At 34.5% G+C, this 27,815-nt stretch overlaps 3 protein-coding genes across 6 annotated transcripts; 1 reads left to right on the forward strand and 2 right to left on the reverse strand.

The window, feature by feature from the left end:
* The first annotated feature begins 3,708 nt into the window (after positions 1–3,708).
* Positions 3,709–5,445, forward strand: LOC146923448 (putative O-methyltransferase 3). Its single transcript, XM_085708594.1, has 2 exons — positions 3,709–4,514; positions 4,748–5,445. The coding sequence occupies exons 1-2, from the start codon at positions 3,741–3,743 to the stop codon at positions 5,048–5,050; spliced, it is 1,077 nt and encodes a 358-aa protein (XP_085564720.1). The 5' UTR covers positions 3,709–3,740; the 3' UTR covers positions 5,051–5,445.
* A 3,891-nt stretch (positions 5,446–9,336) lies between these two features.
* Positions 9,337–12,816, reverse strand: LOC146923449 (protein LURP-one-related 7-like). 2 transcript variants are annotated; one of them, XM_085708595.1, is made up of 3 exons: positions 12,407–12,816; positions 10,993–11,211; positions 9,337–9,563 (listed from the first exon to the last, which is right to left on the reverse strand). In XM_085708595.1, exons 1-3 carry the CDS (start codon positions 12,653–12,655, stop codon positions 9,432–9,434), a joined length of 600 nt encoding a protein of 199 aa, XP_085564721.1. In that variant the 5' UTR covers positions 12,656–12,816; the 3' UTR covers positions 9,337–9,431. The 2 variants fall into 2 exon arrangements, with proteins under 2 accessions (XP_085564721.1, XP_085564722.1); XM_085708596.1 differs by having other exon boundaries at positions 9,337–9,558; positions 12,407–12,718.
* A 9,274-nt stretch (positions 12,817–22,090) lies between these two features.
* On the reverse strand, positions 22,091–24,422 carry LOC146923450 (protein LURP-one-related 7-like). 3 transcript variants are annotated; one of them, XM_085708599.1, is made up of 3 exons: positions 24,112–24,422; positions 23,039–23,251; positions 22,091–22,315 (listed from the first exon to the last, which is right to left on the reverse strand). In XM_085708599.1, exons 1-3 carry the CDS (start codon positions 24,334–24,336, stop codon positions 22,280–22,282), a joined length of 474 nt encoding a protein of 157 aa, XP_085564725.1. In that variant the 5' UTR covers positions 24,337–24,422; the 3' UTR covers positions 22,091–22,279. The 3 variants fall into 3 exon arrangements, with proteins under 3 accessions (XP_085564725.1, XP_085564724.1, XP_085564723.1); XM_085708598.1 differs by having other exon boundaries at positions 22,091–22,320; positions 24,190–24,420; XM_085708597.1 differs by having other exon boundaries at positions 22,091–22,320; positions 24,112–24,415.
* Between the last annotated feature and the right edge of the window lie 3,393 nt (positions 24,423–27,815).

Consider the following 27,815-nt stretch of genomic DNA (forward strand, 5'->3'; position numbering starts at 1 on the left):
CTGGTTGTGGTGGCGTCTTAAGGGATAGTAATTGTAATTGGTTGTGTGGCGTCTTTAAATTTTTGGGTAACTGTAGCGCTTATGTGACGGAACTTTGGGGCTTTTTTGAAGATTCAGAATTGGCTCATTCCCAACGTTTTATCAAGATTCAAGATAGAGCTTCATGTTGATTCCAAGGGGATGGCTAGTTCTTTAGATAGTCGACCTACTGACGCAGTGTGGCAGGTTATAGACCGGTGAAGCGAATTATCAGACTTTTAAAATGGATTGGAAGGTTAGACTTTGTCATTCGTATCGTGAAGTGAGTTATTTTGTCATTCGTATTGTGACTTGATGGCTTGTCATGAGCTTTGTCCGGCTCAATTTAGGCATTTGTCGTTAGCTGATTGTATGAGAGTGTCTACTCTGCACATAAATATAAATCAGGTGAAATGTCATGCTTATAAATCTAGACTGTAGAAATTTTTCACACTATATACAAGTAATCAATCATGTTTTGGTTTCATGTGATACACTTTATAAACTCCAAAGTTGTTTCCTCTCTTTTTCATGTTCTACTATATAATGAACTTGACTCATCTAAACTGACAATATAATTTATTTATTCTCCTCTATGATCATTCAGAAATCCTTAGATAATATCACCAAGAGAAATATAATATCCCTCCTCTGTAATGATACACAAATACAAATCTCAGCTTACAATCATCAGCAAAATTCTTAGCAATCATAGGTTAATCCTTACTGATAATGATTCTTCTGCATCACTTTAATGTTTTCAGTCTTTTTAAGCCATAATGTACATCTAATGTAATATTATTCGATACTTAAGAAGCAAAACTAAACCAAGAGTCTAGTATGTTAATTTTTAAATCAAAGTGGATGGTTGGATTGAATCTTTCGGATTAGTCGGTCCTAAGGCTGGATACGGATTTTTTTTAAACAAAAAAAAAAAAAAACAGTTATGGTCTCTATTTCATCAAAATGACATCAACATCAACATGATCTATTCTTAATTTCTATCTAAGTTTGTAGTCTCTTTGTTGCCAACTCGGGTCTAATAGTAATCATGAATGGTAAAACATTATTTGTAGTACATCATTCAAAATAAACTCAGTTATAAATGGTTATGCTTCTAATTGGTCTTTAAAAATTGTAGCATACTCCATTCAAAATAAACTCAGTTACAAATGAACTAGTCATCGATCATCAACAATACAAGTTTGCAATATTTGTACTTAAAGCATAAACATCAAAACTTCAATGTATGTACCTGTACCACCAACCAAATCACTTTTTTTTTTTTTTGAAAGAACCAACCAAATCACTTATAAGTCACAAAAACACTTGTTTAATCTCTCATCAACGAAAATACCTCTAACTCAACTCTAGTAATTATGGTTAATTCAATTGAGTAGATGATTAGTTCAGACCATGTTGCAAATTGTGAAATTATATATGATGAATCATGTAGTTAAATTAACCATAAATTTAACCAAGAAGTGAATTAATCATCTACTAAATTAAATTGATGTGAACTATGTGTCTGTGTATGAGAGGACAAAACTACTGACTATGATATGCTAAACACAACCCTCATTTCAAGCGTCCGAACAATAAACAAAAGGCCAAAGCATATAAGCATGCGTGACAGAGAAAAACTAGTTTGATTTGATACTCTACCTAAATACAGAAGAGTGATGATATTTGTTACCTATGGAACAAGGAAAGAAACACAAGAAGTTAATATTGTGATTAAATGGGGAAATGAACTGCCGTGCATTATTTGTGCTGTTTCATTCAGCATTTTTCAATCAAAATAAAATAAATAAAAATTAAAAGAAAACAATTAAATAATATTAAATGATGTGGCAAAATTATTTATCTTTTAACTTTTATTTATATGTTTATTTATGTCCAAGTAATTATTATTTGATGTTGTATTCTTGTAAGCATGGAATATATGATCAATATAGTGTGGTGTGACACAAGTGATAGATACTTGGACACCTCAACAATTTGGTCTAGGGTTTGATTTCTGACCCGTGCTATGAAAAACATTTATTGGGAGAGGTCAATCCCTTAAATGGATCTCACTATCTTAAGATTATTAATCTCCGCAGTTACGCACGGTTTATACATTTTTCTTACAAAAAATAAATGTCATATCTTCCAACAACGCACAACAATTATTAACAACAAAAAATGAATCGTAAACATCAAAACCCTATCTACTACTAGAAACAAAAAGAAATAAAGAATAAAATGAAAGATATAATAAGTTGGATATGTGGTACTCCTCCGTCTCTATATGTAAACCCCCTTTGCCTTTTTCACATTTCTTAAGAAAAGTTGTTAGTGTAATTAATGTGTCTATTTTGTGTGTTAATATTACCAAATTGTCCTTTGTTTGTATGTGTATTAAATTTGACTTTACATATTTCAAGACAAGTTAGTAGTATTAATTAGGGGAATGTTTAGGAAAAAAATAATAAATGCATATAGTAATTTGAAAAGGATTTTACATTTAGGGACAAATATAAAATCAAATTGGTGGTTACGTATAGAGACGGAGGGAGTAACTTATAAGAATGACGAAGGAGAGAGAAGATGTGTTAATGATTGCAGATGAAGTGAGGATGAATAAATATAGAGTAATGATATTTTGACATCTATTTGATGACAACTTTGTTGACAACCTTGTTTTTCTCACTTCTTATTGGTCAAAAACAATGGAGAGAGAAAAAGGAAGCGAGAGGATAACAATATCATGTGAGTATGAGAGAGAAAGTTGTCCAAAAGTTGTCAAAACATGGTTATCAAAATATCATTTCTCATAAATATAAGTGGTAAAAACAATAATTTGAGTAGTGATTTTTAAAAAATAAATAAATTGAGTAGTTATATATAAATATCAATCACTCATTTAACACCCATATGGTCCTACACGTCTCCACATTACCCCGCATGATGTATCATACTATCATGTACAACTAATGATAAAGAGAGGTGCAGACTTAACCACGTATGGATGTTAAATAGGGTAAAAAATTAAAAGGGTGTTTATCAATCATTGAATTTGGCACACTATTACTATGACTAGTGTTATTTGAACAACTATTTTTGTTGACAACTTGTAGAACTACTTAAATGGGGAATTAATCACTTTAGTCTTTGAATAGGAAAGGAGTAGCATTTTAATCCTTGAATGCAGAGAAATTGCAAAACAGTCTCTGAATGTAGACTTTGTTGGTCAATTTTAGGGACTAAAGTGACTAACGGATTCTACATTCAGGGACTAAATTGACTAACGAAGTCTATACTCAGGGACTAAATTGACTAAAAGAGTCTACATTCAAGGACTATTTTGCAATTTATCTGCATTCAGAGACTAAATTAACCATTCCTTTCCTATTCAAGGACTAAAGTGACTAATTCCCCCAACTTAAATATACAAAGAAATATGAGTATTGACACAAAAACCAAAACAATAGAAAGAAAAAGTAAAAACACAATGTGACTATGAGAGAGAAAGTTATTACAATGGTTATAAATAAAATGGTTGTTCAAATATCATTTCTCTATTAAGTTGCTTTTGTATTCCAATAAAAATATGATGGGACATTTGGTACAGCATTCTTTGAGTATTGTTGATCACAACCAGTTAGCAAGTGTTATATAATAATATAGACCCCCAGTTCAAATCTTGTTGATCGAATTCAAGTAGCTAGCTAGCAAGTATGGAATCCCAACATGGAGATAATGTTGCTTCCAATTTGCTCAAAGCTCAAAGCCACTTATGGAATCACATTTTCAACTTCATAAATTCTCTGTCACTTAAATGTGTAGTTGACTTAGGCATACCAGATATCATACACAACCATGGAAAATCCATGCCACTCTCAAAACTCATTTCTTCACTACCAATCCACCCTTCAAAAAAGCCTTGCATCTATCGCTTGATGCGAATCATGACTCACTCTGGCTTCTTCTCTCAACAAAATATTACTGAGAATGAGCTAGAGATTGAGTACATGTTAACTGATGTATCTCTATTACTACTTAAGAACAGTCCAATGAGTGTGGCACCACATGTGCACGGGATACTCAGTCCAGATATGATAGATCCATGGCATCAATTCTCTGCTTGGTTAAAAAATGATGATATTACAGCATTTGAAACAACACATGGGATGTCGTTTTGGGATTATCTTGCTCGTGACTCCAAATTTAACAACTCATTTAACGAATCAATGGCAAAAGATACTCGATTAGTTTCCGATTTGTTGGTTGAGAAGTGCAAGGGAGTGTTCCATGAAGTTGAGTCATTGGTTGATGTTGGAGGAGGTACGGGGACCATGGCAAAAACTCTTGCCAAATCATTCCCACAAATGGAATGCATTGTGTTTGATCTCCCACATGTTGTTGATGGTTTGCAAGGAAGTGAAAACTTAAACTATGTTGGTGGAGACATGTTTAAAGAAATTCCGCCAACAGATGCAATTTTGTTGAAGGTAAAATGTTATAATATTCATTTATATATATTAGTTTACACATTATAGGGTTAATTTGATTTTTTTTTCTTGGTACAAAAGAGGGGATAATTTGTTTTTGTTCGCCATATTTTTCTACTAATGACGGCCAATTAGATAATATTTTTCCTTGTTTTCTATTTTTTCCACTTTAGTTTGTTCTCTTTTCTCTATCCTTCTTTCGTAACTCAAACATAGTCTTAATGAAATTACAGTCGATATTGCATGATTGGAATGACGAGGAATGTGTAAAGATATTAAAGAATTGTAAGGATGCAATATCAAAGAAAGGTAAAGGGAAGGTGGTTATCATTGACACGGTGTTAGACAAAGAGAATGGAAACATTAATGAATCAGTTGAAACACAACTCTTCTATGACATGTTGATGATGGTAGTATTCGCAGGAAAAGAGAGAAACGAGAAAGAATGGATTAAGTTGATTTCCTTGGCTGGTTTTAGTGACTACAAGATTACTCCAATTTTAGGATCAAGGTCTATGATTGAGATCTATCCATGATCCATAATCTATAAAATCTAGCCATTTGTCATCATCACAATGTTTAGTCAATGTTATATGTAACTACCGTTTCTCTACATCTCTATTCCTTCTTCCTCATCCATGGTAGAGGAGTGATTGTGGCTCATGTATTGATCCAAAACCATCCCTCTGCATTGTCTTCCTCTTTTGTCTTAAGAGGATGATTTGGGTGGTCACAACCATTCAGTCACACAATATTTGGACATATGCACTTAATCGGAAAATAAGTGGAAAAAGAAAAGAATTAAATAATGTGTATTTTTAAAATAATTAATTGAATGTATTTTGGTGTGTATGTGTGTGTTCAAATGTTGTGCCCAAGCTATTGTGACCATATAAGTATTTTCCTTGTCTAAATAAGTGATTTTCACATAGATTTGATTATTCTTGCGTTTTTATGTGATTTTGTCTTATTGCAACGTTGTTTTGTTTGTCTTTTGAGTGCAGTTATTTGAGTTTCCGTTTTACTGTTGTATTCGTTAGATTTAGATTGTCATATCAATTTCAATCTGTTAGAGATTCATTCAGTGACTATGGTGTCAATGCTACAAATCTAAAAGTATGAGTATTCCAGCCACTTTGAATTTTTCATATTTGTAGGCATTTTGTCATTTAATGCTATTCACTTGAATGATATGAATTTATTTATAAATTCTTCCTTTTCAATTTTAGTTATGTTAAATTAGTGTTGTTTTCAATGTATTTAACCAATTTGAATAAAAGAACATTGCATAGTCTTTGCTGGACTCTTTAATTTACTATGTGAGTGTTTATGGGAGTTAAAATCAGTAAAACACAATATCTTGTTATTTGTTATTGCACATTAAATGTTGACACTAACTTTGCTTCTAAATGTATCACCATGCTTACTAAATTATACTCCACCCATGATCCATCCCAAATTATGACACTAGGATAATAAGACAAGACAACAAATGCCTATTTCTAGGTAAATCTTGTTATCCTTATATGAGACTCGGATAATATGACACATTAGAGAAATATATAATATCAAAAACTTAAAAATAGCTATCTGCACAAAATTAGTTTCAATTTATTTAATTTATCCAGTCCTAACATGAAGCAAAAGCTATTCAAGCCCAAAGCAACATATCTACCACTATTTTGAAATCCTTTCATACCATACATAAAACATTTCCTTAACAGCTAAAAGGGAGAACCATTGCAAACCAATAAATTCAAGGCTTTGATTTACAAGTATATTAAAGTGATTTGGATTGTATACCTGCTGGTACATCTCTTCTAACTCATCCATGGCTACAGCTTTCTCAGACAAACTTTCTGGCGTGAGCTTTAGGTTTTCTTCAAAATACATGAATATCTCTGTTGTGCGTAAAATCAAAGCATCAAGTCTTTTTTCTTGTGCTGGAAAGATAGCCTAATACAATCAACCTAAGGATTAAAACATGAATCACAAGTGGCACAAATTTGGTAACAAACTTATTCAGGTACAAGCATAAAAGTTCGCAATCAAGGAATATGCGTTTGGCATACCCGTACACGTAGATAATGAATGTTACAATACAGAAAAAGGCAATAGTATATACATAATGTAATGCACTGGGCCATCTACAATCGTTTTAGATACACGTTGATAATGACCTCTACAATTATGTTCATGAAACTTTACTTTCTTCTCTGGTACATTATCAGTTATTACTGTACTTTTGAAACATAATCAATTAACTAGTAGTAAAACAAAAACGTTAGTAGAGGAGGACCAAAGAGTACACAAAGCCTTATTTCAAGTGTCTATATCACACTGCAGTTTCAAACATAAACTTTTTTCCTAACAATGTTTACAATATAGAATAAAGGGGATTTAGTTAGGGAAGTTAGTTAATTGATTATGCATGTATAAATAGGAGAACAAATGAATAAAGAGTTTTTTCTCCTATTTTCTCAATATAATTGTTCTTACTATTCATTCTAATTTCTGGGTTCCTAACACAATGTCAGGGCTCTGTCATAATTTTCAACAAGCAAAAATGAGCATCTGCTTTAAGCACACACAGGTCTGCATGGGAAAAACATTAACCATAAGCTTTCAAGAAGTATTATTCATGACAATGAAATGTAAATAGTTAGAGGATTATATTGAATAAACTTAAGGAAACTACTTATTGGTTTCCAAATCTTGAATTTACAATGAAATATATCAAATGTCAGAAAATAAATTTTGCACATGGTTCATCCTTATCCTGGTATCACAAACTAACACAGTATCTCACTATCTCAAATGATCGCAGTGAAAGTAGGGCTTGTTTGTTAATTGGTATTGGTATTTGGACCTGTACCAGCCTAACATATCACTAATAGCATAAGCCTAAGACAGTAGAACTTGAAAGTCATTCTGATTTTGTGTAATAACAGTAAAGAGAGTAGCCGTAAATCCATGTATTTATGACTCTTCGTATACATAATATTCTCTGGTGTAAATGCACAAATTTAATCACATGTCTCGTTTCCTTCTCAACACCAATAATGAATAGAAATCATTTAAAATAGAACTGTAAGATAAAATCAATGTGGCAAACCTGCAACGACCTCTTTGCTGCATGAGAAACATCAGAAGCTGTATCAAATTGTGCAACAATGGTACCATCAATGTCCTTAAATGCGGTGCTAAATCTCTCTCTCCAAAGAAGGGTGTGGAAAGTGAAGTCAACTACAAGTCTCTGACCATGTGGATTAAGTTCACTCATTCACAACATAAATTTATTCACAAAATAAAGCAACAATAACTTCCATGGTGGGGCAAGCATGCATAAATTCATTAACAAAATAAGCACGGATAAATGTCCATTAGAGCAGGGATAAGTTCTAACCCAACAGAAATAACAAGTGTTGTCATGGTATCATGAGTAGCCCGCCTAACCTCTGTTGCAGTCTGGCAGCAGCTTTATATATTCAAATAAGGGAATAAAACTCTTGTGTTTTACATGGGAAAAATGAAAAATTGCCACTGACAAGAACAACCTATTCAACATTCAACAGTGAAAACATAGATGTTCTTCATGTGAAGAGAAAGAGACCTAATACAGGAAATACGAAGACAAACACAAAATCTAACATAAATAACTCTTTCATATCTTGCTTTTGAAACATCATTGCACAACTTTCATTTAAACAAACATGTCTTATTTTCTTTAATTCTCACCAATACAAGAAATCAAATCCCTAAATAATCCAAAGCAATCATGTCTTACTTTCTTTCTCCCATTTACCTGGTTATGCTTTCATTCTCAAATTCATCTTATCACAGTAAAAGACTTTCCTTTCTTTGTTGTACGCCATTGCTCCTTTGAGATGTCTATCTTGACTGATGCTTTGCCTCTTCTATTATAGCCTCAAATTCCTTCTCCCACATTTTGTGGTTGTGCATGTAAGTGCATTGTACATTTTGTTGGAAAAAGAATTGTACATTCTATAATGTTGGTCAGTGATCAAGATTAATGCACATTTTGATTTAGTTAATGATATTCATGAGATAGATATTTGCCTTTTGCATTTCCTTTTTATCATATGGGTAGCCATTCATGGAACCCTATTAACACCAAGTTTGATGTTCCTAAATTGCTCAAGCTATATAGCAAGTGCATTTGTATTCATGTATATAGTTCTGCACTGAAATATGATTATGGTGAAGTATTCTGAGAGGTCTCTAAACAGTAACTAAGGAATGTGATGATGAACAAAAAATGGGAGACTAAGCTCAACAAATGAAGGCAGAGTTTAAATCCTAGTTATATAAATGAGCACTACACAAGAAAATGGCAGATTTCTTACTATTTTTACTCCACACTCAAAACCGCCAGCAAGTTTATCATTTCCGATAGACTTAATTATTTGTCAGTAATATTCTAGCAAACTTTCAACCAGGCCTGTTCAATGGAAATGACTAGTCAAACACTTAAACTTACCAACAGACACAGCTGACAGAACTTTAAGTGGAAAAAGGCAAATTTAAGTAGCGACAGTCAGAGCAGTCGAAACATGCCATCCGAAAATCACAGCTTTATTACCGACTGGCTTGTCTATCGGTAATGTTTGTCATTTTTTAAAATTTTGATTTTCAAATGTGGGACGCTGTCGGGAACGTCTATAATAGGAGACTGAAACAGTCTCCGCCTCCATTCTTCACTGCATTATCTCTCTCCTTTTTTTTTTTTATAATAATTGATTACTGATTATGAACCAATGTTGCAACCATAAACCTAAGGTAGTATGAGAGTCAGAAATATCACAAATCAAAACATTTCCTTGCATTGCAGCTATAAGTGACAAATACACACAATCGGTTAAAATAAATTGCAAATGAATGTTGTCGTCAATGATACTATTTTCTTCCATTCAAAAATATTACAAACAGTGCCACAATAAGACCACGATCTATGATCCCAGGAAAGATTGTCAGGCGAAATTTACCCCGACTGACGTATATTTGGTTAAGCTTGTACATCAGGCTACTCTGCACAAAAGTATAAATCATAATCAATTTTTGTGATCAGCTGGAACGTAATACTAATTAATTTACATAGACTGTAGAAAATTTTCCATCTATACATAATTGTACTCAAACATGTCTCATGAGATACGCATGTTTATAAACTCCAAATTTGATTCCTCTCTTCTTCATGTTCTAACTATACTATAAATGAACTCAACTCATCGAAACTGGCAGCATCAATTTATGAGGAAAAAAATAAGCAATTCTAAACATCAATTGAAAAAGAAAATCAACAACTGAAATTTAAACAGTGATTTTATTGGCTTATTTTTCCTCTATGATAATGTTTGGATAACCAGCTAAATTAAACGCTTATAGCATAGGCGCTTGTCATATAAGTGCTTATGAATTAGCTATGTCAAACTGTTTGGATAACAAAACATAAAATAAAGTCTGTTTTTATCCAAACTATAAGCTTTTCTCATAAGCTATCATGTAGAGCTTACGAAAATAAGTTGAAAACAGCTTATAGACAAGTCATAAGCCGTTTCTATAAGTATTCACAAACAGTTTCACAAGTGATTACGACTATCACAAATCATTATATAACATACTTATAGAACGGCACTAAGAGAAATACAATATTCCTCCACTGTATATACAAATACAGATCTGATCTTAAAATCAACAGCAAAATTTCTAGCAGCGCATCACTTTAATGTTTTCATTCTACTTAAGCCACAATCTACATCTAATGTAACAATATACGGTATTTAAAAGAAAAAATTACACCAATGAGTCATTTATCTTAATTTTTTTATCAATGTAATTGTTTATCTTTTCTTTTTCATGTTCAGTTAATCCTTTTACTTATCAACTATCAAGTTAGTCTTTTATGTTTAAAAATGTCAGCAACAATGGACCTAACCTCATTTTTCATCCATGTCTTTTACAAAAATCTAACTTGACCATTCGAAAAAGTAAATTGCATCTTCAAACCATCAAAATAACATCTAAATCACCTAAAAATAACATTTACAATCCATAATTCATCAAAATAACATCAAGAGATTAACATTGTATTTTCAGTTTTTATCTACTACTAAAATTCTAGTCTCCTTGTTGCCTATTTAAAATACGCAGATAGCCCATAAGTACAACTCATATGGTAACTACAAGGAAATTTGATGTGTTGGGGTGTAGTTTCGAACCCGCAATTCCCTACTTACCAACACTTAATGTGTGGGATACTGGCCAATAGACTATTTGACCAAAAAAAAATACACGCATACAAAAGTTTATCCAAACAACTAAAACATGTGCCACCTATAACTAAATCAGTATTTATGTTTCTAATTGTTCTTTGAAATGAACTGTTATCTAGGATCATCAACGGTATATATTTGTACTCGAGCATTAAAAAACAGATAGTAAACTTCAATTTATGTACCTGTGCCACCAAATCACCATCTTTAGAAATGCTGCATGATCTCTTGAAAGGGGAACCAATTACTTTTAAGTCGCAAGCGTCGTCGTCGTCGTTTATTCTCTCACCAGCAAAAAACACCTCTAACTCAACTCGGGTAATTGTTTTCACAGTCCTCTTCACTTCTAACACAAGCTCCTTATTCTCATCACCACTTCCCTTATAACATTTCCAAGTCCCATTCTACCAAAAAAAAAAAAATACATATTTCAAAAAATTTCTTAATTTATAAATATTTTTGAGTAAACAATCATTTTGGTCTTTGAATGTGTAAGACGATTTCATTATAGTCTCTGATTAAATCAAAACTGCAAATACGGCCTTTTAGCATCCACAATGGGGGGTACTTAAATAGATCTCACGTGTACACATCACTTGTTTGTAATTTTTTAATAGTAATACCTTATCAACACTTAATCCCTCTAACCCAATATCTCGCACAAATTTCTTAAATGAGGTTCATTAATCAACTATCAATAGTTTTATATCATTACATTTCAATTTTTTAATATTAAAAAAGTGTAGATCAAACTTAAGATTGAGGTTGTAAGTGAGACCTTTGGACTTATAGGACCCCCAACCAATTTTCTCTCTGATGGGGTACCTAATAGGTACCATCTACAATGCTAGAACAAAATTTATGTTCTTCAAGCATTTTGGTGGGTCCATCATTGCCACATGGGGATTCAAGATCAACCATGTAGTTTTACTCCAATGCAAAAATATAATGATTGTTCTTAATTTATTCTAAGTGGGTCAGTGTTCTCCAATGTTCTTCAGGGAGAACCGTTCTTCAACATGGAATCCATGTCATTCCACTCCAATGGGATAGAACATAAAAACAAGTTCTTATGGCCTCAAGAACATATCATAGAACAACATCGGAGTTGCTTAAGTCTTCAAAATTTAAGACCGGATGGTCTAACTCTGTTATAGTCCCTTTCTCTTTTTTAAAAGGGATATGCTAACTTATGACACAAGTTAAGAAACTAAAGATAAAAATATTTTATTGCAAATTGTGCATTTCATATTTTAGAAATTTTAAATCATCTCCTCAAGGACAAAACTTATGATTTAATTCCATTTTTAACTTCTTAACTTGTGCCCTCTTAGGAGTTTGACCGGAAGTTAAGTAAAGTTTAGCCGAGAATTGTTCCAATGCGGAATCCAACTCAGGTTATGATTAGGTGGAGCTCCTTAACCATTCGAGTTAATTGCTTGATTAAACTAATTAACCGAAATGATCGAGACTTTGTTCGGTAAAATAGCGAATAAGTAATAAACAGTCTTATAGCGGATGATATTTATGACTAACGTGATGACAATTCAGAGACCAAATTGAATAATAAAGAAGAAATCATAAGAAAGAGAGACTAACATGATGACGGTGGATGAAGAACAGAGGATTATCATTGGAATCAAGCAAGAGTTTGGTATCCTTTGGAGACGAAGAGGAGTTGGGATTGGGTGGTTGACGGTGCACCTTGAAGACTATGTTACCCGATGCATCAGCAAACGCTAAGATTCCACGTGGAACTCCGGCTTGTTTTTTGGAACCGAAAAGATCGATTGGGATGTGTTGATCTTCGGTGCCTGTGTACTCCAAATCTGAAGTTTCCATTTCCATTTTTGGCTTTTTGCTTCGTTTACTATTTTCTGTTTAAAAATTCAATCCACCGTAATATTGTAAAGAGTGGAATCCGATGTGGTATTATCGCCGAAAGTATTGAATATTTCTTTGTATATTTGAATATGTACTTTCTCTGATCTAAAATTTGGTAAAATAAATTCATGTATTTGACATAAAATTTGATTAAATACGTCAATACTTATTTTTGTTTGTATTTTAGGACGAATTATAGTTTAGATGGTTGATAGATGTATTAAATATTGAAAATTTGTAGTTTAGATGGTTGATGGATATTATGATTACTAAAAATTTGTGATTAAGTTGAAAGAATGGTTGACAAGTTGTAACAAATTGTCACGTCATTAATCATGCATCAAACATAATGAACCACTTAGATTTAAACTTTGTTAATCAATCATGAGTACTACTCCCTCCATTCCTTTTCTTTTGATGTTTTAGCTCTTGACACAAGTTTTAAGGAGTAATTAAAGTATATAAATATTTGTGTTTTTTACTTAAATGTCCTTATTTATCATTAAATTCACATGTGATAAACCAAAGGTCATAACTATTTTAATAGTTTATTGTGTTTTCCAACAAGGGTAAACTTGAGAAACAATAATAAATTCACTAAAACATCAAAAGTTTTGGAATATAGTTGAAGTTCTAAAACATCAAAAGAAAAGGAATGGAGGGAGTAGTAATTGATTAGAGCTGTGTTTGTTGTAGCGGTAGGATCAATAAAAACTCCGTTTGCATAGAAGCTACCTTTTGTGGCTTTGATATTTTCACGGCAAAACAACCTCGGGACGCGGTATTTCTACTTTGGCCGCTTATCCAAACATACAATAGATAGATGAGATAACTCATTAAATGAGTAATAATGGAGTAGCTTAAAAATGTTCGGTTAATGATATGTGTGATTTTTTTATAAAAAGAATGATGTTCATTGAATAATTAGAGTTAAATGGTTAATTGTTGTTAGACTTATAAGTTAATTGAGAGTGAATTATAATGATTATGTTAAGGACACTGATTACGATGTTAATTTACCGTAATATATCAGAGTTGTTGATATGAATTAAGTTATATTAAATAGTAGTAATGTCTACTAAGATAAATGTTAATATTTTAGATTCATTCGTTAAATTATATATGCGGTCTATAATAAATACAATATACATCATTAGTTGAATGGATGAATCTCAAATATAAATTTTTGCTTATAATAATGATCGGAGTGTGTATATATGTACAATCATATAAACATGATATGTCGCGAGATTGAATGTCATGTAATCGAAGATTGATCGTTTATGAAACCTTGACATAATTTAAATAGGAAAGTGTTACGTTAAGGTCTGACACCATTGAGTCATTTTTCGTTGAATATTGAATCACCCTTCTGTTCGTGATGTAGGAGGCTACTCCCCCCGGTCACATTTATAAGAAAAAACTACTCTTTTAGATTCATTGAATACCTAATGTACTTGATATATATTATAGACCAAATACATGAGATATTCAATGAACCTAAAAAGTAGATTTTTCCTTATAAATGTGACCAGAAGGAGTACTTATCTACACAAATCAAGTCGGGGTTAGGTGGATCCGATTGTGAAGTAAGTGATAAAGAAGGTACATTGCGCATTGCATGCATCATTTTTTTTTGTTACAAAAAGTTTAGATGGGTTCGGCTCCGGTAACCAATAGGGTCAGGGCAGGCTTCCGGGCCCAAAGGGCACTTACAGAGGTACTTACAGATTACCCACCAACACCGTCCTCACATCGCAGCAGGAATCGAACACACAACCTTCTGAGGGGAAGTGGCCCGTTCCATACCAACTGAGCCAACGTGTGTTGGCACATTGCATGCATCATTGATTATATGTTAGATATTAATGTGATATGTTGAGAAATTTGAATTATCATACTATGCTCATTTTTATACATTTGGGATATAAAAATGAGAATATTGTTTATGCGAGAAGATGAATAGTTGGTAGATGAAATGGAGTTATAAACATGAGCATATTTACTCTGGTAAACGATGCAACATTTGAATTATCTTAGGAAGTACTTCTGCTCATCCGTCACACTCATTTCGAGTTCTGTTTGCATTAACTTTGTAAAATCGTGAATACACTTGGGTTGTCATGGTGGTATTGGCCTGGGACCTGGGCGTGCGCTCCTCTTGGGGTCTCAGGTTAGATTCTCTCTAGTGTCAATTTAAGTGGGCAAATTTAAGCGGGCTAATTTAGCTTCTTCAAAAAAAAAAAAAACTTAGTAAAATCGTGAACATAGATTTATTGATTGCACAAAAATAATGTCATCAACATGAATTTGGACAAGTATAAAGTGTTCATCATAATATTCGCGAGGAAATCGCTAACTGAAAGGTTGATCGAACAAGGAAAATAACATGAAGGAAACAAATAGAAGCGGAATCACAAACAAATTTGCGAAGAACCGCAAGATGTAGTGGCTTAAGAAACTGAAATACAATTGAATTTTCAATAGCAAACCCTAGAATTTGGGGAAAGGATAGTAATCAAATTGCAATGAAAACGTAACCACAAACAGAAAAAGAAATAGGAATTGATTGAAAGATGATGAACAAAGAGATTGCACAAAAACAAACTCAAGAACTTGAACGGAAACAACATCGAATCCAAAAGTTTATTGCTCCAAATTGAAATACTTGACAAATATGAGGAGACAGGAAATTGAAAATTGAGATTATAACAAAATCAAGAGCGAATTGCAGGAGAAGAAATGTAAGGAAAAATGAACAATGAAGGTAAAGGAATTGAGAGAAAAATAAACGATGAGAAATTTTTCTCAAGAAAATGCAGCGGAAAATCCTTCAAGGTGGATACCATATTAGCTTTGATACCATGATATGAAACATGGAATCCATGAAATAGTAGAGAGAAAACTTGTAACTTTGTATTGATAGTAATGAGTAGTATTGCAAATGAGAAAGTTGGTTACAATTTAACTACCTCAAGCCTATTTATAGGCACTAACTAACTAACTAACTAGTAACTAGATGAATGACTTATATCTCCAATACCTTTTGCCTTTCCTTTTTTGTCATATATATGGGTAAGCCATTAATGGAACCCTATTAACACCAATTTTGATGTTCTTAAATTGTTCAAACAATACACTACACAAGTGCATTTGTATTCATGTATTGCTCCACACTGAAAAATGATTATACTGAAGTCTTTTGAAAGGTCTCTTAAACAGTAATCAAGGAGTCTGTTGATGAACAAAAAAAAGGGAGACTACGCTCAACAAGTTGAAGGCAGAGTTCAAATATAAACGAGCACTGTTGTGAATTCGGTCAAAATCACACCAATGAATAACAAAGATGTGTGGAGCAAAGGAAGTGGTAATCAATAGATAAAGTGTCTCCAAGCAACAACAACAAAAACAGATCTAAATCTAAGTGTAGAGCAACACCACAAGCATAATCAAAGCAATAAAGATAAGCAATGAAAGAAAGGAACAAACACACCAAGATGGTAACCCAGTTCGGTCCAATATGACCTACTCTGGGGGAGAGAGCAGCCCTCCAATCCACTAAGATGAAAGTGATACAAATGGGTTACAAGAAATTAGCTTAAAAGCTCACAAAAGAACAAGACCTAATTTCTACCCATTTTCATGTCACCCACACTCACAATGAATCCTAAGAGAAAACACAAAAGGAAGCTTTTGATCCTTCCAATGGTGAAATCTCACTACCCAAGGTGTTTACAATGTTTCCCAACCCAAGAGATCCTCACTACAAAGACACTCAACCCTAAAGTTACCTCCTTTGTAATCCAAGTTTCTCTCTCTTCCAGCTCTCCTTCAAAATCTGCAAAGAAACACTTATATAGCAGTCTTCAGCTGTCAAAATCGTGTCACGTTTGTCCAAATCGTGACACGTTTGATACGTACGACCCAAGGTACGACCAACCTTATCCTGAAAACGTGCCCAGCAAGCCGAAAATCGTGTCACGTTTTCCCAAAATCGTGCCACGATTATACACCAGCAAAACATGCTTTCGGCATAGCCAAAATCGTGACACGTTGATGAAATCGTGTCACGATTTCTCTGTTTCTCAAAACCACAAATTTGAAGCCAAAACAACATTCTCCACCTTGACTTCTAATTTGGTGATGATGTCAGTTTAACCATCAACCACCATGCTGCTCTCTCCAAAAGGGAATTACTCTTCAACAAACTTGATCAAGTCCAAGCAATGCTTGAACCTTGATCTAGGCAATGACTTGGTAAACACATCCGCCGGATTCTCTTCCGATGCCACTTTTTCCACCACAATCTCTTTTGCTTCAATCATGTCTCTAACAAAGTGCAAGCGAATGTCAATGTGCTTTGTCCTCTCATGATACACTTGATGATTCGCCAAGTGAATGGCGCTTTGGCTATCACAATGTATCTTCACACATTCTTGAGTAATTCCTAACTCACCAATCATCCCTTTCAACCATATGGCCTCTTTCACCCCTTCAACAAGGGCAATGTACTCCGCTTGAGTGGTAGATAATGCCACCACGGATTGTTGATTTGCCTTCCAACTAATAGCCGTGCCATAAAGAGTAAACACAAAACCCGATAGAGATTTTCTTGTGTCCACATTGCCCGCATAGTCCGCATCAACATACCCCTCCAAAGCATCTTCATCTTGAGCTGCTCTTGTGTATTTCAAACCGCACTTCAAAGACCCGTTTAAATACCTCAACACCCACTTCAAAGCTTGCCAATGCACAATACCCGGATTTGCCATAAACCGACTCACAATGCTAACCGCATAAGCTAAGTCCGGCCTACTACAAACCATTCCATACATGATGCTTCCAACCCCACTTGCATAGGGAGTACTTTCCATCGCTTGCTTCTCATCCTCGGATTGAGGACATTGTTTTATGGACAACTTTGTGTGGTGACCCAAGGGAGTGCTCACGGTTTTAGAGTTTGTCATTCTAAAACGCTCCACCACCTTCTTCAAATAACTAAGTTGAGATAAGAAAAGTTCACCTTTGTCATGATTCCTCAAGATATCAATTCCAAGAACTCTCTTTGCCGGACCAAGATCTTTCATCTCAAATTCACCATTTAACTTTTCTTTGAGCTTCACAATCTCATCCTTGCTAGAGCTTGCCATCAAGATATCATCCACATATAGAAGAAGGTAGAGAATGACTTTCTCACCCCTCTTCAACATGTACACACAAGAATCATACCCGCTTCTCACAAAGCCGGTCTTCAAAAGAAATTCATCAAACCGACGATACCATTGCCTTGGGCTTTGCTTCAACCCATACAAAGATTTCTTCAAAAGACATACCTTAGACTTATCCTCCACAAAACCTTCCGGTTGCTCCATGTAGATTGTCTCTTCAAGGTCACCATGTAAGAAAGCGGTCTTTACATCCATTTGTTCCAACTCAAGATTGAATTGATTCACAATAGCCATAAGTATCCTTATGGAACAATGTTTCACCACCGGTGAGAAGATCTCATTGTAGTCGATCCCCTCCACTTGAGTAAAACCCTTGGCCACAAGTCTTGCTTTGTATCTAGGACCTTCAACTCCCGGAATACCTTCCTTTTTCTTGAAGATCCACTTGCATCCAACTACCCTTTGGTGTTTAGGTAGCTTCACAAGTTTCCAAGTTTGGTTCTTTTCCAATGAATCCATCTCTTCATTCACCGCCTTCAACCAATACTTGCTTTCTTTGCTCTCAAATGCCTCCTTGAAGTTTCTAGGCTCCGAGTCTTGCACATCTTCAGCTGCATTTAGAGCAAAACACACCAAGTCCGCATAACCATATCTTCTAGGTGCCGTAATGGTCCTCCTTTCTCTATCTCTAGCCAAAAGATAATCGGGATCCACTACCGGTTGAGTTCCACTTGTATCCGATGTTGAAGCTTCATCTTCCACATCATCTTTCTCTTCATTTGGAAGCTCCACCTCAAACTGAGTTTCCTCCACCATTGTTTCCGGTTCTAAAGTCTCTAGGTCTTTACACTTCATCCCCATACGGGTCTCATCAAAGGTAACATCCCTACTAATCAAGACTTTTGATCCTCCACTAGAGTCCAATTTCCACAACTTGTAACCCTTCACACCTTCCGGATAACCAATGAAGACACATTTCAAAGCTCTAGGCTCAAGCTTGTCTTGCTTGATATGCGCATATGCCAAAGCTCCGAAAACCTTCAAAGAGGAGTAATCTGCCGGTTTCCCACTCCATACCTCCATAGGTGTCTTGAAGTCTATTCCCGTTGATGGACATCTATTGATCAAATAAGCAGCAGTTGTCACTGCTTCACCCCAGAAACTCTTAGGTAACCCAGCTCCTAGAAGCATGCACCTCACCCGCTCCAAAAGGGTCCTATTCATCCGTTCAGCAAGACCATTTTGTTGCGGTGTTCTCGGTACGGTTCTATGCCTCTTGATTCCTTTTAACCTGCAAAACTCATTAAATTGCTCTGAAACAAACTCCAGGCCATTGTCAGTTCTCAAACCTTTTAGTTTAGTTCCCATTTGATTTTCTATGAGAGTGTGCCATTCCTTAAACTTCTCAAATGTGTCACTTTTGTTTTTCAAAACAAAGACCCACACTCTCCTAGAATAATCATCAATGATGGAAAGAAAATAGGAACCCCCTCCATGAGTAAGAGTCTTGGAAGGACCCCAAAGGTCCGAATGCACATACTCAAAAGGTCTACTAGAATGATGCATACCACTACCAAACTTCACTCTATGTTGCTTGCCTAGTATGCAATGCTCACAAAATTCTAGCTTGTCCAATTTATCTTTTCCTAGCAAACCTTGTTTAGCTAGTTCAACTAAACCTCTTTCACTAACATGCCCCAATCTCAAATGCCACAATTCAGAATTATTATGAGGTACAATACTAGCTACCGATGCATTACCAATTACTATGGAACCATCTAAAATGTATAAACCATTCATTTTAGACCCTTTAACCGTAATCAATGCACCATGCGAAATTTTACAAACCCCATGCTCAATTCTAGTGCTATAACCTAGACTATCAAACATGCTAAGGGAAATTAAATTTCGCTTAAGTTCGGGAACAAACCTCACATCCTTTAAAAGGAATTCACGGCCATCAAACATCTTTAGACGAACGGTGCCCATGCCTTGGACTTTGCACGCTTTGTTATTTCCGAGTCGAACAACTCCTCCTTCTTTTAGAGCCAAAGTCTCAAAATATTCCTTCCTAGGACACATGTGATAAGAGCATCCCGAGTCCAAAACCCAACTCTTCTCCGGTTCCCAACTTGTGACCACTAGTGCACCCGCACTCTCATAACCATCTTCATCGGACGCCACCGCAACTTGAACGGAAGAACTACCATTGCCCCCTTTATCCGGGCAATCCTTCTTGTAGTGACCTTGCTTATGACAAAGAAAGCATTTATACTTTGATTTGTCAAAGCCCTTGGACTTAGACTTGGACCTCGACTTCCCCTTGCCTTTTCCTCTTTGCTCACTTCTCCCTCTTGTAACATTCAAGCCTTCACCACCATCATCAATCTTCAAGTCCTTGAACTTGGTCAATTCCTTGGTTCTCAAAGCCGATTGGACCTCCTCCAAAGTAGTGGTGCCCTCCTTACCATAAAGGATGGTATCCTTGAAATGCTCAAAAGACTTTGGTAATGAACAAAGTAACAACAAAGCCTTATCCTCATCTTCCATATTAACTTCAATGTTGGCCAAATCATCAAGAATTTTGTAAAATTCCGCCAATTGCTCCGAGATTGTTTTAGACTCCACCATCCTAAATGAATAGAGTTGTTGTTTCAAGAGTTGCCTATGAGCCAACGATTTCGTCATGTATAATGACTCCAACTTAGCCCACATCGACGCCGCGGTAGCCTCCCTCGCGACATCCCTTAAAACCTTATCTCCGAGACATAAAACAATGGCACTCTTTGCCTTGTCTATCATCTCACGCTTCTCCGCTTGTGTCAAATGTGCCGGCATCGCCGCTTCACCCTTCAATGCTTCTACACACTTTTGTTGTGTCAAAACCGCTTGCATCTTAACCTTCCACAACCCGAAATCATTACTTCCGGTGAACTTCTCGATGTCCCACTTTGAACCCATGATACCAACTTTACCAATTCACGCCTATGCCCCACGGTGGGCGCCAATTGTTGTGAATTCGGTCAAAATCACACCAATGAATAACAAAGATGTGTGGAGCAAAGGAAGTGGTAATCAATAGATAAAGTGTCTCCAAGCAACAACAACAAAAACAGATCTAAATCTAAGTGTAGAGCAACACCACAAGCATAATCAAAGCAATAAAGATAAGCAATGAAAGAAAGGAACAAACACACCAAGATGGTAACCCAGTTCGGTCCAATATGACCTACTCTGGGGGAGAGAGCAGCCCTCCAATCCACTAAGATGAAAGTGATACAAATGGGTTACAAGAAATTAGCTTAAAAGCTCACAAAAGAACAAGACCTAATTTCTACCCATTTTCATGTCACCCACACTCACAATGAATCCTAAGAGAAAACACAAAAGGAAGCTTTTGATCCTTCCAATGGTGAAATCTCACTACCCAAGGTGTTTACAATGTTTCCCAACCCAAGAGATCCTCACTACAAAGACACTCAACCCTAAAGTTACCTCCTTTGTAATCCAAGTTTCTCTCTCTTCCAGCTCGCCTTCAAAATCTGCAAAGAAACACTTATATAGCAGTCTTCAGCTGTCAAAATCGTGTCACGTTTGTCCAAATCGTGACACGTTTGATACGTACGACCCAAGGTACGACCAACCTTATCCTGAAAACGTGCCCAGCAAGCCGAAAATCGTGTCACGTTTTCCCAAAATCGTGCCACGATTATACACCAGCAAAACATGCTTTCGGCATAGCCAAAATCGTGACACGTTGATGAAATCGTGTCACGATTTCTCTGTTTCTCAAAACCACAAATTTGAAGCCAAAACAACAAGCACCACACAAGAAAATTGCAGATTTCTAACAATATGTACCGACAGACTCAAAACCGCCATCAAGTTAATATTTCCGATGGACTTGATTAGTTGTCGGTCATATTCTTGCAAACTATTAACTAAGTCTGCCTGTCCAAATTACCAGTTAAACACTTAAACTTACCAGCAGACACAACCGTCGGAACTTTAACTCAAAAAAGGTAAATTCAAGTACCAACAGTCGAATTTATTACTGTAGTAAACTGTACTGTAGTCAATCATGCCATCGGAAAATCACAGCTTTATTACTGATAGGCTATTACACTGGATCATAGTTCTTCACTGCATTCTCTTCATCTTTATGATAATAATCTAAGAGGAACTATGATCCAGTATTAGAACCATAAATCTGTGGTAGTGCGAGTACAAATATCACAAATCAGAACCTTTTCTTGCATTGCAGCTGTAAGTGACAAATACATACAATCGGTTTATATAAATTGCAATTGAATGTTGTTGTCGATGATATTATTTTCTTCCTTTCAAAAATATTACAAACAAAGCCACAATAAGACCATGATCTATGATCCCAGGAAAGATTGTCAAGCGAAATTTATCCCTACTGGGGTATCTTTGGATAAGGTTGTACATCAGGCTACTCTGCACAGAAGTATAAATCATAATTAATTTTTGTGATCAGTTGGAATGTAGTGCTAATTAATTTATATAGATTGTAGAAAATTTTCCATCTATACATAATTGTAGTCAATCATGTCTCATGAGATATGCATGTTCATAAACCCTAAATTTGATTCCTCTCTTTTTCATGTTTCAACTATACAATATAATGAACTTGACTCATCTAAACTGATGCTATCAGTTTAAAGGGTAGCCTGGCGCACTAAAACTCCCACATACACAGAGTTTGGAAAGGGATCGCACCAATTGATATATTGTACGCAGTCTTACCCTGTTTTTTTTACACAAGAAGCTTTTTCTAGGACTTGAACTTGTGATCTTTCAGTCGTGACAACAATCTATAACTCATAACATGAAGAGATTAACATTATATTTTCAGTTTTTAGCTGCAAGGAAATTTAATGTTTTGGGGGTGTAGTTTCAAACCCGCAATTCCCTACTGGCCAATAGACTAATTGACGAAAAACACACACGCATATGAAAGCTTATCCATTACAACTAAAACATGTTCCACGTCTAACCAAATCAATGTTTATGTTTCTAACTGATCTTTAAAAGTTGTAACATACTTCAATCAAAACAATCAATTAATGTAAATGAACTGCTATCTATGATCATCAACAGTATACATCTGTACTTGAACATAAATAAACAGATAGTAAAACTTCAATTTATGTACCTGTGCCACCAAATCACGGTCTTTAGAAATGCTGCATGATCTCATGAAAGGAGAACCTATAACTTTTAAGTCGCAAGCGTCTTTGTTTAGTCTCTCACCAGCAAAAAACACTTCTAACTTAACTCTAGAAATTGTTTTCATAGTCCTCTTTACTTTTAACACAAGCTCCTTATTCTCATCGCCATTTCTCTTGTAACATTTCCAAGTCCCACTCTACCAAAATAAAACAACATATTTCAAAAAATTGCCTCAATTTGTTTCTTTTTTTATAAATATTTTTTCTAGGAGATGGATGTTCAATTTTCCTTACACCTACGACACCTTGCTTAATCAAATACTTTGAAGCACCGCGACAAGGATTGGGTGACTTTGTGGAGGGGAAGTCATTATTACTTTCTCTCCATCTCTCATTGTCTACGAAGCACAGGTACTCTATAGATTAGGTATGTCCTGGAGTCGGATACATATCACTTCCGTCACCGACACAACACAAACACCAAAACATATGATTGCAATGCATTTTGTTGTTTTCTCAAAATATTATCGATGTCGACGTATTTGTGACCGTGTGTAGGCTTCATAGCTCCTGTATTGCTATATCTATCATCTTAAAGCTCATTTCTCTTTAATCTTTCTCTCATAAAACACCCTAAAATACAATAAAGTGATCACAATAACTTTCCCTCGTTAAAGTCACCCGATCCTTGTTGAATGACACATACAAACATGGATAGTAGACACGACATTGACACATTGACACCTATAGTAATTAGCTTATAAAAAACCGAGAGTAATCTAAAAAATGACATAATTACATGTAATTACATGCGTCATGGACACCAAACCCGTCTTTAAACACTATCAAAAGTGTCACTGCTACATAAATCACATGGAAAAATGTTGGTTGTTTAAGTTGAATAGATAGTCAATTTAAATCCGTTGAAAAATGTGAAATTGTGGTTAATCAATTGAATTAAACAAAATTTTGATTGATAATTAAATTAATCATCTACTCAACCGAATCAACGGTGTGGTGGGTGTAAAAGAAGGAATCATTAGACAGAGAGACTAACGTGACGACGGTGGATGGAGAATAGAGGATTATCATTAGAATCAAGCAAGAGTTTGGGATTGGGTGGTTGATGTTGCACCTTGAAGACCATGTTCCCAGATGCATCGGTGAACTCTAGGATTCCACGTGGAACTCCGGCTTGTTCTTTGGAACAGAAGAGATCAATTGGGATGTGTTCATCTTCGATGCCTGTATACTCCCAATCTTCTGAAGTTTCCATTTCCATTTTTGTTATTGTTTTCTATTTTCTCTTAACAGATTTAATCCATCACTGTAAACAATAATTTACTGCAATGTGGATTCAGATGTGGTATCCCAATCTAAGTCAATATCACCGGGCCAACCAAGTGAGTTGAGATCGTTTGTAAAAATGAGAATCGTTCGATCTTAATTTTTTATTTGTGTAATATAAAAATGAGAATAGTTAATTTTTTTAGCCGTTCGATCTTAATGGATTGGATGGGATTGGTTATGCCACACGGAATTAAAATGTTTCAAATGACCACATAAAAAATATGCATTTGATATTATTTTAAAAGATCAGCAAATCTTATTAAGTGAAGGTCATAACATTTTTCCTCCTGAACAAATTTGTGGAAGAAAATATTTCAAAGTTCATAATACTTCTCGCCATCACACTAATGCTTGTGTTAGTTTCAGGGATTCAATTTGAGACGCAGTAGAAAAAGGACATCTGATTTTTTAGGACAAACCTAAACCAACTATGAAAATAGATGACGATCCATTCCAAGTATTAGCTAATTATGCAAGCTTGATATTTGTTTGGACTTGGTGGAGCTTATGCGTGAAGAAGACAAAGGTTTGTAGAGTCTGATTTGAACCTTTGTATGCTTAAAGCTATTTTCATGAAAGATGAAGATATTGATGCACCAACTAAGAAGTTTAAAGAAGAAACTTCGAGCAAAATATATCCTAAGGATGGGAATACTTTGATGGAATTTTTGCAGATGAAATATAGTTTTAATCAAAAGACGATGCTTTGCCCTAAATGCAGTTCTATTTTCGACAAGATTAGAAATGACGATCGAATTCAAGAAGCAGATAGCCAAGGAGGAAACAAAGAAGGGTGGAGTTCGAACCAGTTTTCAAAAGAATTGTTATGCCATCAAGCATATTCGAGTTAAATTTGGATGGTTCTGGATATAATTTAGACGAAATCTCATGATTTTCATCGTTATCTCCTTATTCTTTCTTCGAAGGAGATATAACGTCATAATAACTTTCATCATTTTTTCCCTAACTTTTGCTCGAAATTTCTTTATCATCTTCATTCTCTTTTAAAATCCCTTTGTTAACATGAGTGGCTTCTATGTTGATTTCTTATCTTCCTTTATCATCTTCAAGCATTTGTGCACTCTTAAAGGCAGAGGCATTCATAGCATTTGAGTTGATTTCCTTAATGACAGATTTTTCTTTCTTCTTATCCTTCTTTGAAGTTTGCTTCAAAGGAACCTATGAGATTAAGGCACTTAGATCAGATTATCTAAAATAAATTTGGAAAATACAAAAGAAAAGATTACCTCCGAAGCTGAAAACTTCTTAGATCATTGGACGACTTTACATCGAATACTTTTATTTTGATCTTTCTTCGTCCGACGAAGTAAAGGTTTCTAAGTGTCTCGGCGGACTTTTCATTTTTGTATTTCTTTGAAGATTCGAGAAGAATCATAATTGTAAAAAAATAATTCGATACAACAATGATCAAATCCAAAAAAACACTTTGAGAGATATATAAAACACCTTTTTCCTCAAAATTCAAGATAGTCGAATCCATTTCTAAACCTAAATATGGAATTAAGTTCCAAAGATAAAGGTTGGTCGGAGTGACTTGTTCCTGTTTAGGTTTGTTAACAAAACATTCCCATTTGTGAGGATAAAACCATTCAGTAGCTGGTACCAGATTGCTGCTATAAGGATTTTCAGAAACAATAATGACTTGTTGAAAATGAAAACCCTGGCTCATAGATAGCAGCAAAGCCTTTTCAATAGTGACAGATTTAGAACAAAAAATAGAATGTTGAAGCAAAAACATAAGAAAGGCTACATGCTCCTCATCTGAGACTATTTCTGACAACGAATGATTGTTCCGAATAAATTGATTATAATTCATAAAACTCATATTTGGTTTTAAATCAGTTTTAGGTTCTAAAGAAGGAGTCCAAACTCTACCAGTATGTGCGAGTCCGACATGAGCAACAAAATACAAAAAAGTGACGGCAAACATTCTATAACGAAGTTAAAAGACACATGACACTCATGCATTGCATGTGTTAGTTTATTTTCTCTTTAGTAAATAGTAGAATCAAACTTCATAGAAAGGAGTTTATTATGTTCTAAAAACTCGCCCAACACATGTAAAAAGTTTGTCTGAAAAAACAAGGGCATAAAATTTGATATATTTATATCAAGATTTTTGCTAATTTTATCTTGAACATTTGAAATTTAAAAGATTCATATGTAATCCATTCCTTGTTAAAAAAATACAAAAATTTGTAAATTAACTTTTTATAATATTCAAAACATGCGTGAAAAAAAATTATTCAAAAATCGAAAACTTTAAAGTTAATTAAATAATTTTGAAAATTTTGAAAAACAGCAAAGACTAAAGTAGTGTACATGAGAAATTTATAGTAACGTAAACATGAAACTTTTTTTTTCTTCACGGAAACATGAATCATGGAGATGAAAAACAAAATTTAATAATATTTTAAGGACGAAAAACTTATTTAACCATATTTTTGAACATGTCAAGATCCCCAATAAACATCCATTTGTTTATGTTTCTAATAAATTTCTATCAAAACCAAAAATCAACGTTAATCCTTTTATAACCTATAAGTTTAACCTTGCCTAACACAATTTTAAATAAATAAAAAAAGAAGTCCATCTAAAATCAACACACTAACTAACACATATTTTTCAATTTACGATTTTTTATTTATTTAAAAAATTTATATGAGCTACGCCAGATTACGTGGGTCTCATAAAAGTTTGACAGAACCCGTATAAATATTAACCAATAAAAAATTATGTTAACAAATGTGTGGTAGACAGGTAGACTTCTACCGTTATTTTAGAAAACAAAATATAAATGTATATGAAAATATATCTCATTCTGCCCAACTATTTTGTAAGAGTATTGATTGCATTACAAACCAACCCGGTTAAAGTTTCATAACAATATTTGCTCAAAGAGTAAGGGCAACACTTATCATATGTCTTCCACTCCCCCATCAAAAGCTGAGAAAAACATTATTGTATTTTATCTCTAGAGAACTTTCTATTATGTCATCTTTTGCATATTTTTAACTTTATAATCATATCGCAAATTGAAGTACTAAATTTATGCAAATTATACGACTAATGATTATTTTTGAGCGAGTTAAGCTCTATTTCCATGGAGACCAACGTTAAAGAAATAGTTCTCTGCTTCAAATATGAGAACTCGGATGTTATTCTTTTGAAGACCAATGTGAAGAGATTATGAGATACAACATCCAAGGTCATTCAAGATATAGAAATTTTCATAACTTCTCAAAACTGCCATATCAAGTGTATTAAAGGAGTATTTTCAAGCAACGGTCTATTGTTCTTCATCATTCAAAATTCTAAGTATAAGATTAAACTTGTAGAAGAAGACTCCAAAGAAGTTATAGAAGGCACATGACACTCATGCATTGTAGA

Source organism: Medicago sativa, chromosome 5 (assembly GCF_051527215.1).
Source record: "Medicago sativa cultivar Bolivia chromosome 5, Bolivia_mono, whole genome shotgun sequence".
Taxonomy (NCBI): Eukaryota; Viridiplantae; Streptophyta; class Magnoliopsida; order Fabales; family Fabaceae; genus Medicago; species Medicago sativa.

Bases quoted from the DNA above. Each gene is read 5' to 3' on its own strand.
- LOC146923449 (XM_085708595.1), bottom strand. From the start codon at position 12,655: ATGGAAATGGAAACTTCAGATTTGGAGTACACAGGCACCGAAGATCAA. The intron at 11,212-12,406 runs GTTAGTCTCTCT...TTTTTTTGGTAG, and splicing joins TCTTCATCCACCGTCATCAT to AATGGGACTTGGAAATGTTA. The intron at 9,564-10,992 runs GTACATAAATTG...ACTTTTGTGCAG, and splicing joins ATGGTGATTTGGTGGCACAG to AGTAGCCTGATGTACAAGCT.
- LOC146923450 (XM_085708597.1), bottom strand. From the start codon at position 24,336: ATGGAAATGGAAACTTCAGAAGATTGGGAGTATACAGGCATCGAAGAT. The intron at 23,252-24,111 runs GTTAGTCTCTCT...TTATTTTGGTAG, and splicing joins TCTCCATCCACCGTCGTCAC to AGTGGGACTTGGAAATGTTA. The intron at 22,321-23,038 runs GTACATAAATTG...ACTTCTGTGCAG, and splicing joins ACCGTGATTTGGTGGCACAG to AGTAGCCTGATGTACAACCT.
- LOC146923448 (XM_085708594.1), top strand. From the start codon at position 3,741: ATGGAATCCCAACATGGAGATAATGTTGCTTCCAATTTGCTCAAAGCT. The intron at 4,515-4,747 runs GTAAAATGTTAT...ATGAAATTACAG, and splicing joins CAGATGCAATTTTGTTGAAG to TCGATATTGCATGATTGGAA.